The sequence below is a fragment of the Sciurus carolinensis genome, chromosome 3 (assembly GCF_902686445.1).
Source record: "Sciurus carolinensis chromosome 3, mSciCar1.2, whole genome shotgun sequence".
NCBI lineage: Eukaryota > Metazoa > Chordata > Mammalia > Rodentia > Sciuridae > Sciurus > Sciurus carolinensis.
The window spans coordinates 144,357,675-144,378,213 of NC_062215.1; the positions used below are offsets into that span (position 1 = coordinate 144,357,675).

At 32.9% G+C, this 20,539-nt stretch overlaps 1 protein-coding gene across 1 annotated transcript in view; it reads right to left on the bottom strand.

Annotated features, from left to right (window-relative positions):
- Nucleotides 1-350: 350 nt before the first annotated feature.
- Pgap1 (post-GPI attachment to proteins inositol deacylase 1) overlaps nt 351-20,539 on the bottom strand; it is a 76,032-nt gene continuing 55,843 nt past the window's right edge. The window contains exons 21-27 of the mRNA XM_047544779.1: nt 15,654-15,744; nt 14,695-14,892; nt 13,158-13,293; nt 11,781-11,831; nt 11,110-11,297; nt 9,281-9,385; nt 351-8,006 (exon numbers count right to left, since the gene is read on the bottom strand). Coding sequence (XP_047400735.1) covers nt 7,868-8,006; nt 9,281-9,385; nt 11,110-11,297; nt 11,781-11,831; nt 13,158-13,293; nt 14,695-14,892; nt 15,654-15,744 — 908 coding nt within the window. The 3' untranslated portion in view covers nt 351-7,867. The remainder of the gene's footprint in view (nt 8,007-9,280; nt 9,386-11,109; nt 11,298-11,780; nt 11,832-13,157; nt 13,294-14,694; nt 14,893-15,653; nt 15,745-20,539) is intronic.

Sequence of the window (20,539 nt, forward strand, 5' to 3'; positions counted from 1 at the left end):
AGATGGAATGAACTATGAATTGTCCATACAAATGTATGTGGGAAGCTACAAAATACAAGTTGGGAAGTATCTCAATATATCTTGCTTCCAATATTTACTTGTGATACCTCATGCCCCATGCTGAATGGGCATTCTAATTTCTGGAATGTTAACACATGTAAAGAAACAATTTTTTTGGGCTGGGGAGATAGCTCAACTGGTAGAGTGCTTGCCTTGCAAGCGTAAGGCCCTGGGTTTGATCCCCAGCACTGCAAAAAAAAAAAAAAAAAAAAGAGAGAGAAATAATTTTTTCAAGGTTATTATGGAAGACTATGTGAACTAGTAAGCAATCTTTGTACCACGTGTGCTTATTCACCAAATTTATTTTTGAACATTCAGAACACCAGATTATGACATTAAAAAGAAAGCACCAAAATTGCTACACATTAATACCTGAGCAGAGACTGAAGGCAAATATTCATCTATTAAACTTACACCATAATGTGGAAACATAGGAAAAAAAATTCACAACACTCTATGAAGTACAATAAGTAGCACTTTTCCTGAATTACAACCAGTTAAATGTAACAATGTTAATTACACCATACCAAAAATACACACGAAATTACACATAAGTGTATTTAGTACACCATACATTGTACAAAGTACTGGAGAAGATCATGCATGTTTAAATGGAAAGATCTGCAAGGTGACAAGTTTTCAATATATACTACAGGACAAGTTCCTTTGCACTGTTAAGTACTGTTATTATGCACTGTACTTTCTGGATAAGAACAGAATTAATACGCTAATAAATGATTTCTTACTGAGTCTATCTCAGAACAACATAGTTTGTCCTCTGTAAAATTTTTAACTGATTTAAAAAAATTGATGCAGGTTGAAAGCCACTTATTTTACTACATACCCTTGCCCAAATTACTTTCTTGTCAATTTGACCAGGCTTTAAGGAAAGACATGTCATCTTTCTATATGGTTTAGAGAAACCTACTTTCTTGTCTTTGGGGGATGATAGTGGAGGTAAAATAGGAAGAAACAAATGTTTTGAGTTTATGTTCAAACCTGAAACTGAAAAATAAAACACAAACTCTGAGAACACAGAAACGTGGGCATCTTTTGGTAGAGAACATGATTGTCTTGTAAATGGAATAATTTGAATTTTAATAGAAATTGTGCCCATTATTTTAAATAAGCACAGTAAAGATACAAAACTATATATTAATAAAACAAGCAAACAAAAACTGAAGCCAGTTTTGTCTTGGTATCTTAAAAGTAATCAGGAAGGAAAAAAGAAAAAAGAGAAAAACGTTAAAAGATATACTACATGAATCTGAGCTTAGCTGCTAAAAGTCATTATTGGGTACATAAACCTTATTTGAAACATACAAATAGAAACCAACAATCTGAAGAAAATGAACATAGGTCTTAGGAAAGAGTTCACTTCTTTGTTATATTATTCATTAATATGATAAAAAATTAAATTTTGAAGATTTGTTTTTCCATGCACAATATGTTCATAGGTGCCATGACCTTCTCCTAAAATAATATTTTTTTTCCACAAAAACTTTAGCCAAACTTAATTTTCTACATCTACGTGGCCTAAGTCAATCTTAATTTGAAAACAAGAACTCTGGAAATTAAGGGAGGTCTCGAGAACAACAGTTCTGCAAATATTAAGTGAAGTACTAGTCAACTTTTAAAATTTTATTATCGTCAACTTCAAAGAAAAGGATCTCAGACCAGTTAGAAAAGGCCACCCACAATAAAATATACAGGTATAAAATTGCAGGGCATTTCTTTATCATTTTAAGGCACAGTCTTTTTTTAACCCCAAATGACTACAAGTTCAAGGTCACAGTGATATATATTTAATTTTGGTCTGGTTTCTCATGGGTATGTTGCTACATTTATAGTTAGTGTTAAGTTTAAGAAACTAATACAATCACTTCAAAATAACATATTTAAGTCATTTTTATGTTTTTAAAAATGTAAATGCATAACACAATTTCCTAATATATATACACTAAAAATTGGATTTCCTCCCACCCCCACAACAGAGGAGCACAAGGTTATTTCTATCAGTATTACATCAAATACCTATTTGACAATGTAGAAAGCATGATTATGTTAAAATACAGACATCTCCTATTTGGGATAAATTGTTCAGAGGACAAACTCATTCCAAAGGACAGTATACAGAAAATTCAGATCTTGTACATTTCTTTTCACGAATATCACCCACAGTCCCCTTTAGATAACTGGATAAACTGTCATTAAATCAAGGCCAAATATTTCAAAATTTGCTTTTCTGTGCTACCTCTACTTCCAACAGTATTTATACAAACTGTATCGACATTACTGGGCAGAGAAACATGATTAAATAATGAGAAAAACTATGAAGGTCTGAAACTTCCCTAAAGTTTATATGGGGAGAAATTGAAGCACTGCAAGCAGATAAACAGCAATTTCTGAGTCTATCATATTTCTACTTTTCTCTCACAAGCACCACCATATTAATGTAACCTTTAGCATTAACATCTTGATTGTTTTATAATATTTTCCTTTAAGATTCACATTTTAAAAAGTTTATTTCATTATACTATGCTAGGGTCTAGAGGATAATTTCCCCATGTGGCCATAAAAGGGAATGAGTGGAAACACACAGAAAACAAAAGAAATTGCAAACTTCAATTAACATAAATAAGACACCTGTATCTGTACAAAAAAAAAAGTTTTATATCACAAAATTAATCAGAAGCAAAATTATTTCAAATGATTACTTCAATGGTAAAGGTCAGTATTGGATGAACTTATTTTTACCAAATAAAATCAGAAAACATTAAAAAAATCATATAAAATAAACAAATTATACCATAGTTGAATATTTTCAAAGAAATTAGAATATGGAATTTCCATGATATACACATTTATTATAAGTCCTAAATGAAAAATACTGAAAAGATTATTTTTGCTTTAATCCCAATACATTAAGAAAGTTTCATTGGCACAAATATCCAGAGGTATTTTACAATTCATTTAGCTTTGGTGGTAAATTATGTTTACCAGATGAATACAGTTATCAAGTTTCCAATACAGAGCTTTGATGCTAATAAGAATTCAAATGTGTTTTCTTCTTAAAAAAGGGATGTAAAAAGTTTAATATGAAACAGAACAAGTACAACATGAAATACAAAATATGCCTACCATTTAGGCTTTTGAACAGTTAGTAGCTATACTTTGTCTATAAACTTTTTTACTCCTAACATTACTACTATATAAATACTAAAAGTCAAAATAACATTAAAAAATAGCATATGAATTTTACAAAACGGCTACTTTTAGATTCCCTAAACTAAGATTAGAATTTGAATATGCAAACAAACTTATACTAATTAAAATATACCAACAGATACAGTTTTTCATAAATGTTGAAGGTTACAATGTACAGAATATTTATAGATTGATTCTGACTCTTATGCAAAATCCTCAGAAATTAACTGGTTTCCTGGTATCTAAAAACTTACATTTTGAGCAGCATAACACTTTCAGAAAGTACTGTACTTGATTTCAAAAGCATTAACCTAAGACAATTTAATCAGGATCTTAGAATATCACTTAACTTTTGCACAACCTATTATCAATTTAGATGTACTGTCACATTCATATTATTAATGCAATAACAGCTTGTTTATTCTATTTCCAAAGTTTGTTCTGTTTTTGAAATTAAGTTACTAATATACAAAATTCAGTATTCTCTATTCATAATATAACATTTAAAACTGTGAATTATTGAGCAATCACAGTACACATATTTGGACTTGGATCACTGACTCAACTTTTCTATTATCCTTATGAAAAGCAAAGACTTATTTTCTCAAGTCACTAAAACTTATTGTGAAAGAATGAGTAATGTGTATAAATAAACTTCAGAATTTGAAATGTTCTTAGTTCAAAAAGACTGGGATAAAATTTCAGCTTTCAAATAATTTTATAATTTTGTAAAAGTATCTTCTGCATTTACATTTATTTGCTAAGAAAGTTTTCCTGGCAGGGTCTAATTTCCTGAAACAAAGATAATTTTATTGCTCCCTTTAGTCTGATAAGTGCGTGGCATACTCTCCCAATTGATTTTTCCCCCTTAATAAATTTCACAAGGTATCTTGTTTCCTATGGTATACAAATTCAAAAATCCTACAACACTGAGAAAACACAAAGTGATGATGAAAAATAACCAAAAAATGCCCAGTCATAGAAAGTCCTAACACATTTTTGGATCTTCCCCAAATGATTTTAATAAACAGTTCCTAAAACTTCAAATGCAACACTCTAAGGTTTTATATTTAACTACATAGTAATGCAAGACATTACACTTATTTAGAACTAATCTAAGATGAAATTATGTCAACTGATTTATCTGGAGACTCAGGAATCAGATCTAGTTTACCTTATATTTATGTTTCCCTAATTTTCCCAGAGCTTTAAAAAGTTACATTGAAAGGTGAGTTTTACTTCCTTTTATTTTCCTTGACCACCTTCTTTAAAAGTGCTAATAAGCAGCCAGGCTAAATGAACACATTATGCTATAAATGAGAAGGCTGTAGAGTTAAGGAAGCTATAGGAACTAGAAAATGAAAAAAAATTCTGCTTTGTACAAGTAGTGTATCTATATGAGTGATAAGATAATCAGTAACATTTATTTTTCTTTACTAAATTATCATGTTGATATTAGTAAAGTTATTTCAACCAAGAAAAGGCATTCCATTATATGCATCTGAATTTATCTGACTAAAATATTTAAAAATTAATAGATTAATCAATATATTATTAATATACATGAAAGGGATTTAAAATCAATGTTAATGAGTTAAGAACCACTGCCTTAAATATTTTAATTCTGGTGAAAACTAAGAAAATAAGAACCTAATTTAACTCTGGTATGAGAATGATCCAGAAATAAAGTTAACAGGTGCTGATGGAATAGCTCAGTGGTAGAGTGTGTGCTTAGTTTGTGAGAGGGCCTGGGTTGGATCCCCAGGGACCACCCCCACTACCACACACCATGTTAGGGATTTCTATCATATTATCGATTCTAGATTATAACAGCAATAACTCCAGGGGAGGTGTCAGAAACACTGAAAGTATTCAGTGTTTTTCCCTGTCCAGTCTATATCTGATCTAGTATCAACAACAGTGTCTAGGAACTATTTTATAAGCAAAAATGTTTCCTCAAAACTCAATAATTTCTAAATAAAAAAATGACTTAAGAGCAGAACACAGAAATTTGCAGAACTAGATTATCTCTAGCTGCCAATAAACAATTTCTTTTTTAGTAACACTGCTAATAGGTCTGCGCTGTTTTACCAGATAATAATAAAGATTGTAAGCATGATTCCCACAGTGTGTGATTTAAAGGCAAAGGAGTTTTCTTAAGTGATAGAAATATCAATTTTGCTAATCCTCATATGGAACCTACCTCTCACCTCTGGTAGCTACCTGCAATTAAAGTGCTTGATGAAGACCCTGTCAAAAATGTGTATATATATATATATATGTATCTTTGTATACATACAAACATAATGGCCAATAACCTAACCTACTACTGTTTATAAAATGTTTAATTAATTTTGTAGTCCTTAAAATGAAATATTTTATTGGCTTAAGTCTTTAGAACTTATGATAAGTACACTCCCACAAAAAATACATTAGGGAGAATTAGTGTTCCTAGTTTGCTGCTTTAAAAAGCAAATGTACTGCTCCCAAGTGAGAAATTCAAGCTTGTAAGATTTTATCCTTGAGCAGTACTGACTAAACAAGGACTTTAGTTCTCATAAACATAATGATCATGGCTGTCAACAGAAGATCCAAATTAATAAATTTCCTAATGTTCTTTCTGTATATAGATCTAAGTTCAAACTCAGAAAATGACACATTTAACCTATAACTTGGGATACAACTATAGTAAAAGTAACAAAAGATATGAGCATAAAAGTTGTTTTATATGTACAGCCAAAGATAGGTAGATGTGTTCCTATTTAAATATATATGTGGTATGCCACAGAAACAAGTGTATAATCTAATAAAAATCTCTTTCCTCTCAGGTATTGAACATTCAAGAATTTTATGGTTTAGTATTTTTGCTACTTCTCTCAAACAAACAAAAGCCTGGTATGTCTCTAAGTTTACTATGAGGTTATCACACCCTTCAATGTTCTTGGTAAGTGATAATGTCAATACTGAACAATAAGCATGAAACTGAAAATGACAACAATGGAATCATGCAAACTTACAACCCTCAGAGGAAAGAGTTAGACCCTTTCTAACTAATGCTAAAATACAAGGACCTGAGGAGGAATTAAGAAGGAAAATGAGTTAATGCCCCACAGTTATTAAAGTGGGAGGTACCCTCTATAGAGTTAACAGCTGAGAGGTTGCAATGGAGTTCAGATACAATGGCAGATGAAACAAAACTGATTTTCTAGGTTGTCCCAGGGTACTAACAAGGACAAAATTTCACATATGCAACTGTGGAATCACCAAAACTTAAGGACATTACTTAAGAGGTCTGGGGTGTTTTTAGTACACACATGTAAATGAAGGGCTCTATGAGCCAGGTACACTTCAGCCTGAGTTTATTCTATGTGAAGCAAAGAGTACTATCCTCTTCTACCATGCTCCATTACCTTCTTCAAACTCTTTGAACCAAAATTTGAAATGAAATAGAAATGTTACTCTCTCATCTGTCAAACAGCAATCCTAGAAGTCACATGGGCAAATCAAGATTCCACTGTTAAACCTATTGGCTAACATCCCATATCTATCGAGGTGTATTGTTTATATTTATGCTACTAAAGTGATAACACTTGTTTACTGTTATCCCATTAGCAGTATAATTTCATGCATCTGTTGTGATACTATACTTGATCATGTTGATTTTTTTTTCACAGTGGACAAAATTGGTGCAAACCTAGAGTTGTTTCTGACTGCTAGAGTTGTCTTTTAACAAGCTATCATAGCCTGAAAACCTTTTGGCAATCATGGAGTAATGAATTAATCAAATGGTATAAACCAAATAAACAAACTACTGCAATCCCAATATCTGTGAGAATATTCTTTAACAACCGATTTCTTAAAAGGTCTGCTGATATTCATCAAGAATATATGATAAGATTCATATCTGAAAATAACAGGAATATTTCATTGTTTTGAATCTGACTCATGTTCTCATCATCAGTCTTGCTCTGGTTACCAAAAAGCAGATCTCCTTATAATTCAAAGCTCTATTTCCATAGATGGAAGAAGACAAAAGGCCTATTCTATTTACCACAGCTGCCAAAAACGAGTCAAAGACTCTTTGTGGTAATTTAACTTCTGAGAAGCCAAACAGAATGAATTTTGTCCATCTTTTCTTTTTTTTATCAATTTTTTAGGACTTATTTTTCAATACATAAACTATAGATAGCAAATATAAAACAATCCATTTTTCAGAAGAAAGTTTGATGAAACAAGTAGAATGTCTGACGTGAGACTACAAACAACGTTGCATCTACTGAGTCTCTAGAAAAAGATCCTTGGTATGGCTGATGAAGTAGATTAGGTGATATGCATGGGAGTCCTCAAAGACAGTGGCCATCATATCCCTTCACTAATTTTTTTCAAAAATGACTAATACCCAGATGCCACAGCACAAAACAAAACCATGCTTCATCTATTTTCCTCAAGCATTACAAAACTAATTTCCTATTTTCAATACTGTAAAAATAGATTTGTCTTCTCCAAAGATCTTGCTGCCCATGTTGGTGGATCTGTGTGTTCACTCTTACTACTGGCCTCAAAGGCATAAATCATTTTTATCATCACGTTAAGTCCAATCTTACATAAAGTTGCATAATGCATGGAGTAAGAGAGGAATGAAGACAAAGCATGGAACCCTGTATAAGTGTGCTGATCCAAAAGCAATCACACCAACAGCCAAAGGAAGTGGAAATTGTGAGGCAGTCTTCAACAATTTACTGTAAAGAGAGAAAGAGAGATACATTGTTATGTAAACTGCAATGAGAGCTAAAACAGAATATGTCAATCTTTTATACATTTTTTAGGAAAGGTAAGTATTCTAAGTGATTGTAAATGAAATAATTTTTAATGTAATGAATTTACCTGTCCATGATTTTTCAAAAGAGAAATATGAGCTATATTTTGACTAAAAAAGGGGAAAACATTTCTATGCAGAAAATAGCCACTTTTAATGTTTCAAATTTTAACAACAGAAAAATATTAGTCTTTTACCTAACAATACTACCTCTAAAAATTTATCCTAACAAAAATAATGATATTCACTAAGACATAGCTATAGAAATGTTTATTTTAATCTTACAGTAAAAACAAGACAAGCAAACCCAAAAGGAACCTTTCTTCCTTTACTTATTGATTTGTACTGGGGCTTGAACCCAGGGGCACTTTACCATTGAGCTATATCTCCTGTCCTATTTGTTTTTTATTTTTAGACAGGGTATTGCCAAGTTGCTGAGGCTAACCTTGAACTTGCAGTTTTCCTGCCTCAGCCTCCTGAGTCACTGGTATTTACAGGCATGTACCACTGTGCCCAGCAGGAACATTCTTTAATTCCCAATGAAAGAACCATATAAGTTAAGATACTAAATGTTTTTAAAAAATACTACTCTCAGGAAAGACTATCACCCTTTAACTCTGAAAAGAGAGACACTGCAGATAAGAAGGGTTAAAAAGCTTACCTAAAGACATAAAAATATTGAATGGCAGAGCCAATATATGAGGCCCAGGTTGGTTTGATTCTAGAATATTTGCAAATATCTTCCAGAATCAACTGAAAAGGCTCCCAGAGCAAACAATCAGTGAATTAAAAGCCAAGTACTATTATGGAGAATTTTAACCATACACCAAAGTAGTCTAACAGCGTAATGAATCCTCATGCACCTGTTAGCCAACTTCAAAAATTAGCAAATCATGGCCAATCTTAATTTCACCCACATCTCCATCTACTTTACTCCTTCTGTACTTTTTAGAAGTAAATCTTAGCTATAGCTTTAAAGGGTTAACTTTTTAAAGAAAATAACCCATATTATTACATCCTAGCATGTAAAACTTATAATTAAAACAAGTATAATATACTTACATATAAACCCATAATACTGTTACTTTTAGGAATAATTAAGTTAATTCCAAATAAAGAATATGCTTCAGAAGTAAAAACAAAGGGTGATAAAGTCCAGGAACAGACTTAAGAAAAAGAAAGATTAATGTATCATACCTTGATTTTACTGAAACTGTGTAAGTATTTCCAAGAATTGCCATAGTTGGAATAAGGATAAATGCCAAAGGTTTGCATGGATCAGGATTAAGTTTAAAATAATACCTAAATAAAAGAAAAAACCATAAATCAACAAAACAGAACTGTTCACTTTAAAAATCAACCAATCAATTAGGTATTGGAGCTTGAACCCAGGGGCACTTTAACACTGAGCTACAACCCCAGCATTTTTTGTTTGTTTATTTTTTGAGAAAGGGTATCACTAAATTTCTGAGGCTGGCAACTATGGCTGTGCACTGTTGGGGACTGTGCCAGGCAGAACAGCGCCTGATCACATCGGTAGTGAGGAGGTTAATTGACATAAGCACACTCAGGTGATTTATCACTGGCCGTATTCAGTTAAATCCACGCGCACAACGCGTGCACAGGTGTTCCCGAGCACGCCTGCTTGGGCCTGCTCCTTTTAACCCTTGCCGTGATGGGGCAGTTGGCTCCTCGCCTGATTGCAACTGGTGTGGCCCCGCCCTCCGCCTCCTGGAGGGAATATAAGCGGGCGGTGGGCGGGGGCGCGAGAGTAAGCAGCAGCTAGCAGAAAAGAAGCGGAGTAGAAGCCATTAGCAGAAAGGAAGAAGAAGAAGCGGCAAGCAGATAGAAAGCACCTCTAAAAAGAAGCACCTCAGATAGACGCACCCTTAGTTCACAGGATGCAGGACGCACCTTTAAGAAGCAGCAGCAGAACTAAGAAGAAATAGATCTCTGATAAGCGTAGAAGCCTTTCTTTCTCTAAAACTTTCTAAGCAAAGTTTCTCTTCCTCTAAGCAAAGCCTATCTTTCTCTTAAAGTCTCTCTTCCTCTATAAATTAGTGAATATAGGAAAAATAGTTTATTTCCAGGCCCCTCTGATAAATACCTGCGCAATTGTTGCTGCGGGTGGCGACAGTGCACCACGGCACCTGGCTTGATCATTTTAAATTACCAGAATCAATCAAATTAAATAATTTTCAAAACATTCCAAAAGCAATATGGATAAAAGAAAGCTCTAAACAGCTCATGAAATCTTTAATAAGTACTTTTTGCTTTAGATCATCCTATAACCCAAGGTTTTACATGGAGAATTATGTTCAGACTTGAGTAAAGGAAATGAAAACATCCATCATGAAAGATTTCCCTTTTATAATCAGTATAGGCCTAAAGGGTAATACATAGTTTTTAAAAGACAAATTATTTAAAACACATCAAAGCTGCCCTATAATAGATACAATGAATGAAAAGTTACCATTCCTTATCTTTTTAAAATTCAAAAATCTCATCTCTTGTATTTATTGACAGTAAGATGTCTATAGCCTTTCAGAATCATAAGTTTGTGCTCCCCAAATGCAAATCTGTGAACACAAATCTGGATCTTAACTAAAATGAGGGACAAAAAGATATTAACATCTGGTAACTTTTGATTTTATTTATTGAACTTATTTTTAGTTCTAACAACTTAAAAAAATACTTTCAATACTTAAATAATCTGAAAGCTTTATATTATTTTTTTTTAATGTGTAGGGGCTTGACTACTATTGAATGAGGTGGCCTTTTATTTAGAAATGTACCGATAAGTAAAAATACAAATCACTCATTTTTGCAGATTTTTGGAGGAGTTGATATTCCAAAAGTTTATATTTGTGTAGTGAATGAGAAAATGTGAATGTATTGAAAATAAATTTCATAGCTTCCTGGTCTTAAGGAATTTTCATGGGCCACCAGGAATATAAGCAAGTCTCTACTTACAGATATGTTATTGTCTAAACCACAAAAATAATAATTACATAAATGAAACTCACCTAAGATTCTTTAACCAATAAATTAAAGATGGCATGCTGAGTAATACAATCCATGTTAATAAGTTAATCACAGTACTGTGCATTCGAAGACTGTCTTCAGCGTCACTAGCAGATAAACGAAGATGGTGTACTGCAGAGTCTTTATGGTGATTGGATTTTTTTTCACTTCTTCTAGAGTGTTTGGGATTCTACAAAGCAATAAAGTAAAAATATCAAGATATTAAGTACATAAAAATAAATCAGAGATATTTGTTTTATTTAGAATTATAACTACTAAAGTTAAACATGTATATCTTTCCATTACCAAACTGAAATAAAAACTGAAATGTAAATGGTGCCTAATTAAATGGTTACAGTTATGAAAGTTTTATTCTTTTGACTTGCTATTTTCACTGCTGAGAATATAGCCTCTAAGTAATTGCTCAAAGTAAAACTTAAAAGATAATATTTCATAATAATAACAAAAATGACATGGCTACTAACAAAGGTCAAATTAAATTTATAACAGTTTAGATCTATTTTAATAATCTTTAAGTTCACTTTTATTAAAGTTATTTAAAAATTAATAAGACTTTCACACACTATCAAATTCTAACCTTTCTGAAAAATAAACATATTTTCTAATGTTCATTCATATTAAAGCTAGGTAGAAGTTTTAAAATACAACATACCACGGGCTGGCTATTTTTAAAAGTTGTTAGGCTGGCTTGCAGATGAACAATCTAGGAGAAAAAAATAACTTTAATTTTACTTGTTTTGTGACAAAAGGGATAGGAGTTTTTATTAAAACTGAGAAGCACTGTAATCTAAAATCTTAAAAATCTGAACCAAAAATTCATTGAAACATTTAAAAACATTCTTTTAGAAAGATAAAATAATAACATATGCTTGCTACCATGTATTAAAACAAGAAAATACTTGGAAACAAAACAATACAAACTTCCAGAGTATGTACGGACCAGGATATGTTACTACACCTTTTGCATCCTGCGAACCTATGTTTGAATGAGGACTTGCTATAGCCATTTTATGTATCTTACAGGTAAAAAATTTGATTATACTCAATATAAGAAGTTAAATACAAATAAAAAATACAAATCAGTAATATACAGTGGCATAAGAACTCGAAAAACATCTGTACATTTAATATATTTGTGTTCCTTAAGTATCTGAGAAAGTTTTGCTTTTGTATCAATTGTTTGAAATGCCTAATTAAAAACACTAAATATGCTGTACTTATGGATTAAAGTAGGTTTAAATATTTTTTCAGATGCACATGAAGTTCCTTTGAAAAACTAAAAATAATTTATAATGAGTATATGTTAGTATTAAAAGCAGAGGCAAACATCTTTGTTCAAGGGCTGGGGTTGTGGTTCAGTGGTGGAGTGCGTGCCTAGCATGTGTGAGGCACTGGGTTTAATTCTCAGCATTACATATACATAAATGAATATAATAAAGGTCCATAAACAACTAAAGTCTTTCTTCAAAAAAAAAAATAATTATTATCCACCTTGATGTCAAGTGTCCAGAGATGAATGTGCAAGTATATCCTGGATTTTCTGGCAAAAGTGTTTTTTGCTTCTTCAGTAAAATTCAGCTCATTATATTTATCATTGTCTTCTCATTTTTTAGCAACATTTCTTAATATTTTATGTTGTCTCAGCATGATTAGTAACTTGATTTTCAACTAACTTTTTGCTTTCTCTCATCCATGTTTAAAGAGGTGTAAATCAAACCTTTCTGATAAAATTTTTAAAATGCTATTATTTGCAAGAATAAGAAGCAAACTAAAACAGACTATGTCTGTTCTCCTTTGTCCTTTTTTTTTTTTTTTAGAAAAAAAACTGACTCGAATCAGTAATTTCAGTTCTACAGTAACTGTATCATTTAAATAACCAAGATGTTTAGAAACTTTTATTTAAATCTGTTATATAAGAGAGGGATGTTATAACAGTAATTAAAATTTTCATTAACAAAGCCTACAAGGCACTCTACACCCTCCTAATAAAAAGCCCAGTCAATCTGGCTCTACTACTGAGTTGACATACCTTAAATACATAGTAAAGATAAGAAAGAAGTATGGCAAGAGCTCCACAAGTTGTCCAACTAACTATGATCAAAACAACTGTCAAAAAAGGCAAGTCTGGTGATATCATCTTGATATCTTTAGGAAGTTCAGAGGGTCTGGAATAAGACAAAAGTTTAAAATAATAGAGTAACATATTTATACAGTCACATATAAAAGGAAAAAAATATGCAGGTTGAGCATCCCTAACCCCAAATTGGAAATTCTCCAAAATTCAAAAATTTTAGCACTAACATGTTACAAGCAAGGGGCAATTCCATGCCTGATCCCATGTGATGGGTTATTTTCAAAATGCAGGTACACATTAAAAATACTGTATACAATTATCTTTGGCTTATTTGTATAAGGTCTATACAAAACATAAGTGAATTTTGTGTTTGGACTTTGTTCACATCCCTAAGATATTTCATTATGTACATGCAAATATTCCAAAAATTTTTTAAAAATCTGAAATCTGAAACAGCTGTGGTTCTAAGCATTTCAGAAGACTAATGAACCTGAAGTACTCTGCCAGCCTCTTCTGCTTAATAATATGTAAATATTATGTGGTAAACAGTATCAATAAAGGCAAGTGGTCACATTTATTTAAGTAATACAATGTGACAGCTCCTCTTCTATTGAGATACACTTAGGCTAACACTTGTACTGAGGAGGATAAAATGTTGCCAAAGGTAACCATTAATTATAGACCCTGTGCCATACATCTCCAACCTTGATAGGAAGAACAAATTTCCAAAAGCCTTGTGACCTCTCTGATGCTCATTGGTGTTATCATCAGAAACCCCTGCCAGAAGCACCTCAGAAGGCAAAGTAAGAAGCACCACACGGGAAACTCCATTTTTCATGACAGTAAATCAGATAACGTGTCTGGTATGGAGAAGTGGCAACAGAAATTAGATTGGTGTTTCAGAAAAGTCTACCAGTAACTTCAGATTGAAACCTTGTCTTTGGGTCTTCAATGTAATTCTAGGCAGTGTCCTTGGAGGTTTTATACATTTCATCTAATAGGATGCTGAATATAGTGATTGGAATTTCTTGTCCTCAGGTTTCATTATCTGAGCATATATAAAAGCAGGCAGGAGGATCTCAAGTCCAAAGCCAGCTTCAGCAAAAGGGAGGCACTAAGCAACTCAGTGAGACTCTGTCTCTAAATGAAATACAAAATAGTGCTGGGAATGTGGCTCAGTGATTAAGTCCCCCTGAGTTCAATCCCAGTTTAAAAAAAAAAAAAAAAAAAAAGAAAGAAAGAAAAAGGCACTGCAGAGAAATAATACCTTCTGAGAGATTTACAACAATGAAGTTTGTCAAGTTTTTTGACTAATTCTTGGCACTAAGGTCAATATCCAAGGTGGTATTTAATTTGCAATAAATGATGAGCCTTGACAAAGGCACAATTTGGAACACTACTCATGCTTTTGCTAGTTATACATCTTTTCTTAGAAAATAGTTTAGTGATTCTAATTAAGAGAAGTAGGAAAGCTTTGAGTCATTCATTTTACCTTTTCAAAGTTAGCCATAATGAGGAAAGGAGTCTCACAGATGCAGAAGACAGTAGGCCACTCCAGTAGGCAGTACATGTTCCAAATAGAAAGAGAATCAAAGATACAAGGGGGAAACACATACTCTGACTAGTTAGAACAATGGCATCTAATTCTGGTAATAATAATAAGTCCCATAATTCCTTAAACCATTTATACCTGTGAACAAAAGAAAACAAAATGAAAGCAAAACAATGAATAAACACCTCCAATAACTAACATTCCAGGATTTCATGTTTGAGGTGTTTGACCATTCTCTAGCTTCCTTAATGTTCTATGATTCTCAACTTATAAATTTATCCTGAAAAACAAGCCAGAAGTCTCTGATGAAACAAGTCAATTTATCTCCCACGTGAATCTACCTATCAGCAAGTATGAGTACTGACTCTCAACACAGATTTAGTGCTCTCTTGATTTCTATATGAAGCAATGTATTCATCATGCTTCTTTTTTTAAGTTAAAAAGTCAACAGTTAGTTGTAATGACTAATGATTCTTAAACAAAAAATAAAAAAATGTGAATAAATTAAGAAAGTAATGTCAACTGTAATCAAGAGTTCGAAAACATAGTTTCTATAAGAAGAGAAAATGATCAGAAGCACTATTTCATCAATACCCTATAATAGTCAATCTGGGATACCCAAAGATTATGGACCATACATATCCATTTGCAAACCTTAAAGTAGTGTTGTAGTTACAGTCTAAGATTGATAAGTTTGATAATTACTTTTGGAATGACTATACTACTGAAATAAATGTAGATATATTGATTAAGCCCTTTCCTAAAAGAAAAATACCCATCCAATGAAACCAGTCAACTGCCAAATTTGTATGAAATTTTATACTGCATTATAGAATCAAACATATTTTTACATAAAATAAAATTTAAAAAATTACCATAGATAATAAAATAAAACTTACCCCAAAAGAAACTTAATCATAATTACAAAGGGATCAACTTTGTATGGTTTGGCTTCTTTATCCAATATGGTAGCATATTCTAAGCAATAACCTGTGATTTAAAAAAAATTACATGCATCACAGAATTCACAGTAATTATGAAATATATTTTGCATTGTCAAGAGCAGCATATTTTAGGACAGAAAAGCAAGGAACTTTGCTACTATCAGAAACTCTTTTTGGAAAACTAAAATTACTGTTAATTCAATGGTACTTAGAGAACAGTAATTTGTTAAATAAATTTAGGAACTCAAAGTTATAGTTTCATCTCCTGTATGTTCACAATTCTTCACAGGTGACTTTTAAAAACAGATTTATTGAGATTAATCCTCATACCATACACTCCTCCATGTAAAGTCTCCACAATTCAATGATTCTTTTAGTATACTCAATATTGGGTTTCTGTCATCAGTCTTAAAAGCATTGTCATTATTCCCCAAAAGAAACCTTGTTCCCCTTAAAAACTACCATCCTTAAACCTTGCATCCTTAAGTAACCACTAATGTACTTTCATTATATATATGCCTATTCTGAATATTTTATATAAATAGAATCATATAATGTGTGGTCCTTTGTCACTGGCTTCATTCACTTAGCATTTTTCAAGCTTCATCTATGTTGTAACATGTATCAGTACTTCACTTTTTTATTAATGAATAATATCACTATAGACATACCATTTTTATTAATATTCATTTAAATTAGTTCCACATTTTAGGTAGTATGAATAAAATACTCTATAAGCATTTGTGTAAAGTGTTTATATGAATGTATACTTTCATTTCTCTCAGGCCTATTCTAGGAATGGAGATGCTGAGTTATATAAATAACTCTGGTAACCATTTGAGGAATTGTCAGACTGTTTTCCAAAGAAGCTATTCCATTTTACATTCCCACCAGAAGTTTACGAGGGTTTCAATTTCTCAATATCCTTGTTAATACTTGGTATTATTTTTCTTACTATAGTCATTCTAGTGAGTATGAGCTATAGGTGATTATTATTATTATTATTATTATTTATTTTTTTGGTGATGCTGTGGATTGAATCCAGAGCTTCATGTATGCTTGGCAAATGCCCTATCACTGAGCTATATTCCCAGTCCAGTAGGTGAATTTTCGTATATACTCTTGGTGTAGAAGTATCTCTTTAATTGGTTTAAAACATATTCTCATACTTAAATATTCCAGAATAAGTAAAATCAAATATCCTGGAGTTTCTGGGCAATCTATTTGTGAAGTCAGTATGTTTAGGAATCCATTATCGAGTCTGCTGAAATTAAGAAGTATGAGGCCTCTCTTTCAGACTTTCAAAACCTGACAGACAGACTGGGGTTGTAATTCAGTACTAGCCTAATGAGTGTGAGGTCCTCGGGTTTGATTCGCCACCTTAGTGGGAGGGAAACCCAAACAAAACAGAACAGATTTTACATTCAAGTCTGGTTGATCTCATATCACCAGAATAATCTCTCTCCCTCCTCCTCCCCCACTCTTCCCTCCTGGTACTAGGGATTGAACCCAGGGGTGCTCTACCATTGAACTGCAGCCCCAGGCCTTATTACGACAGGGCCTTGCTAAGTTGCTGAGACTGGCCTCAAACTTGTGATCCTCCTGCCTCACTTTCCATCCCCGCAACTGGATTATAGGCATTCCTGGAATATACTTTAACTCAGGTATAAATGAGCATGGAATGCAAACCTGAAGTTATATAAAAGTAACTGAAAGGTATTAAGTAGCTATAGGATTTGGAAAGATGGATATGGTGAAAGTGATTTAGGGACTACTATTTTTATATGTTTTTACATATTTTACATACTTTTCATATTTTGGTCCCACTCTTTTTTCCTGCTTCCCTTTATCACTCCAAGCCCAACAAAACAAAGATTAAGCTCTCAGGAAACTGTTCTAATTATTCTAAGGAGGGTTTTTATCCACTTATCCTACATCTGCCTCTCCAGATCCATTCACTTTGGGAGGCTTGCTTTTAGGGACAGGCTTCTAGCTTGTTAGGTTAAGTGAATGAGAGGTTCTAGTAGATTCTTAGAGAGTAGGAAGAAATAGGGTTAGAGAATTTATTTCCCTATCTTTTTCCCTGCTGTGCCACAGGTTGGTAGTACTGCATGTTCCTATACCCAAGGCTGCAGTTCTAGTAATACTGCTCACTCAAACAGGTCTCTTAGGTTTCCTTTTTTTTTCTAGCTTCTACTTTATCATCTCTTGGTAGTTTTCCTCAATTCTACACAAACCTTTGAAATAGTTCTTTCATTAAAATCTCAATTATTCTATTCAGTGTGCCAGGACCTAAATGATATTGCTGATACAGACTAGTTTACTAAATGTATACTGTGTGTTTGGTATGACATAAGTCTCCAGAAATAAAATGGAGAACAATGTGCCTTCGATGAGGCTCTGCATCTGAAGAGGTCCTTAAGAAGGAAGAAGCTTCAGGTATAAAGGTATAAAGTGTAAAAATAAACAAGGAATTTTCTTGGTGATGTCTTAAACCTTAGAGGATTCGCCAGCTTCTTAAGAACTTGGGAGACATGAGTCATGAATATTCTGTCTTCTTTAGCCAAATGTAGGGTGAAAAAGTAGCTATGATGCACTGGACCATAAAGAGGAAAGGAAGGAAAGAAGGGAGGTAAAATAAGAAAGGAGGAAGGGAAAATGAGGGAGGATACTAATAGAAGTGTACACTCCTGAACAAAGATGCTAAAAGCATATGTTGGAGAAAAGAGACTTTTTCACAAATGGTACAGGCAAAACTGGATATCCATATGTATAAGAATGAAACTAGATTCCTGTCTTTCACCCGCACAAAAGTGAACTCAAAGTGGATCAAAAATCTAGGAATTAGACCAGAAACTCTGCAACGGCTAGAAGAAAACATAGTGTCACTGCTCTTAACATACAGGGACAGGCAACAATAGGACTCCTAAAGCACAGGAAATAATTATAAGAATAAATGGGATTTCATCAAATTAAGAAGCTTCTGCATAGCCAAGGGAACAAGAGTATGATGAGAGAGTCTACAGAATGGGGGAAATTCTTTGCCAGTCACTCTTTCAATTGAGGATTAATATTGGCAATATATAAAGAACTCAAAAACCACCAAAAAGGCTCAGTTGGTAGAGTGCTTGCATTGCAAGCACAAGTCCTTGGGTTCGATCCCCAGCACCGTGCAAAAAACAAAAACAAAACAAAACAAAAAAACACCAAAAAAACAACCCAATCAATGGGCACACAAACAGACACTTGTCAAAAGAAGAAATACAAATAAATGGCCACCAAAAATATGAAAAAACGTTCAACATCTTTAGCAATCAGGGAAACACAAATCAAAACTACCTTGAGCCAGGTGCAGTGGCGCATGTCTCAGGATCCTCAAGCGAGCCTCAGCAACTTATGGAGGCCCTAAGCAACTTAGTGAGACTGTATCTCTACAGAAAGTACAAAACAGGGCTGGAGATGTTGCTTAGTGCCCCCAAGTTCAATCCCTGCTACCAAAAAAAAAAAAAAAAAAAAAAAAAAAAAAAAAAAAAAAGAAGCTAGCTAAAAAACTACATTGAGATTTCATGTCACTCCAGGTGAAATGGCAATAATCAATAAAACAAATAATAATAAATGCCAGTGACAGTGTGGGGAAAAAGAACACTTATACACTGTTGATGGGATTGTAAATTAGTTCAAACACTATGGAAATCAGTATGGAGGTTTCTCAAAAGAGTAGGAATGGAACTACTATATGACCCATGGATATGGATCGCTCTTCTTTATCCAAAAGAATTAAAATCAGAATACTACAATGATACACGCATACATTTTATAGCAGTGCAATTCACAATAGCTAAGTTATGGAATTAGCTTACGTGTCATCAACAAACGAATGGATAAAGAATATGTGATATATATACACAGTACAATTTTATTCAGCTGTAGAGAAAAATAAGATTAAAGAGATTATGTCATTTGCAGGAAAATGTATGGAACTTGAAAGCATTGTGTTAAGTAAAATAAGCCAGACTCAAAAAGTGGAGGATCATATGTTTTCTCTAACATGTAGAAAATAGAGGGGGGAAAAAATGTGTGTGTGGGGGCGTGTTTCATGAAAATAGGAGGAAGACCAACAGGATATAGGAAGGAGACCGGGGGAGGGAGGAAGGCAGTACTGGGGAATAAAATTGACCAACTGTTATGTGCACATACAATTATATCAAGATGAATCCTATTACATACAATTATAATGAACCAATAAAAATTATTTAAAATGTATATAAAACTGTAACAGGAGCAGCAACAAGAAGTGTTGTCAAGCCCATAGTTCTAATTACCAATTTATTTATTTATTTTCAGTACTGTGAATTGAACTCAGGGGTGCTCTACCACTGCGCTACATCCCCAGCCTTTTTATTTAGAGGCAGGGTCTCACTAAATTGCGGACACTGGTCTTGAAATTGTGATCCTCCTGCCTCAGTCTCCAGAGTCACTGGGATTACGTGAGGTGCCACCATGCCTAGCTCAATTACCAATTTATAAAAAATACAGCAGTTAGAAAAATATGATCGACTATACCATAGGAGTGTAATCAGCAAAATTCAAACTGTGAGACACACAAAAGCACAAACACAGTTGTGTTCAATAAATTATAAGGGAGAAATAAAAATACACAGAAGACAGAACCTAGAACTTAAGGAACTTAAGTTTAAACTTAAGTGATAAATGGTAATGTATGAATCTTATTTGGAAACTGTTTACACTTTTTAAACAAATCATTTCATAATATTAGGGCATTAATTTTTATGTGTATGTGATTATTTTTGTTCCTTTTTAATACATAAATACTGAAAAAA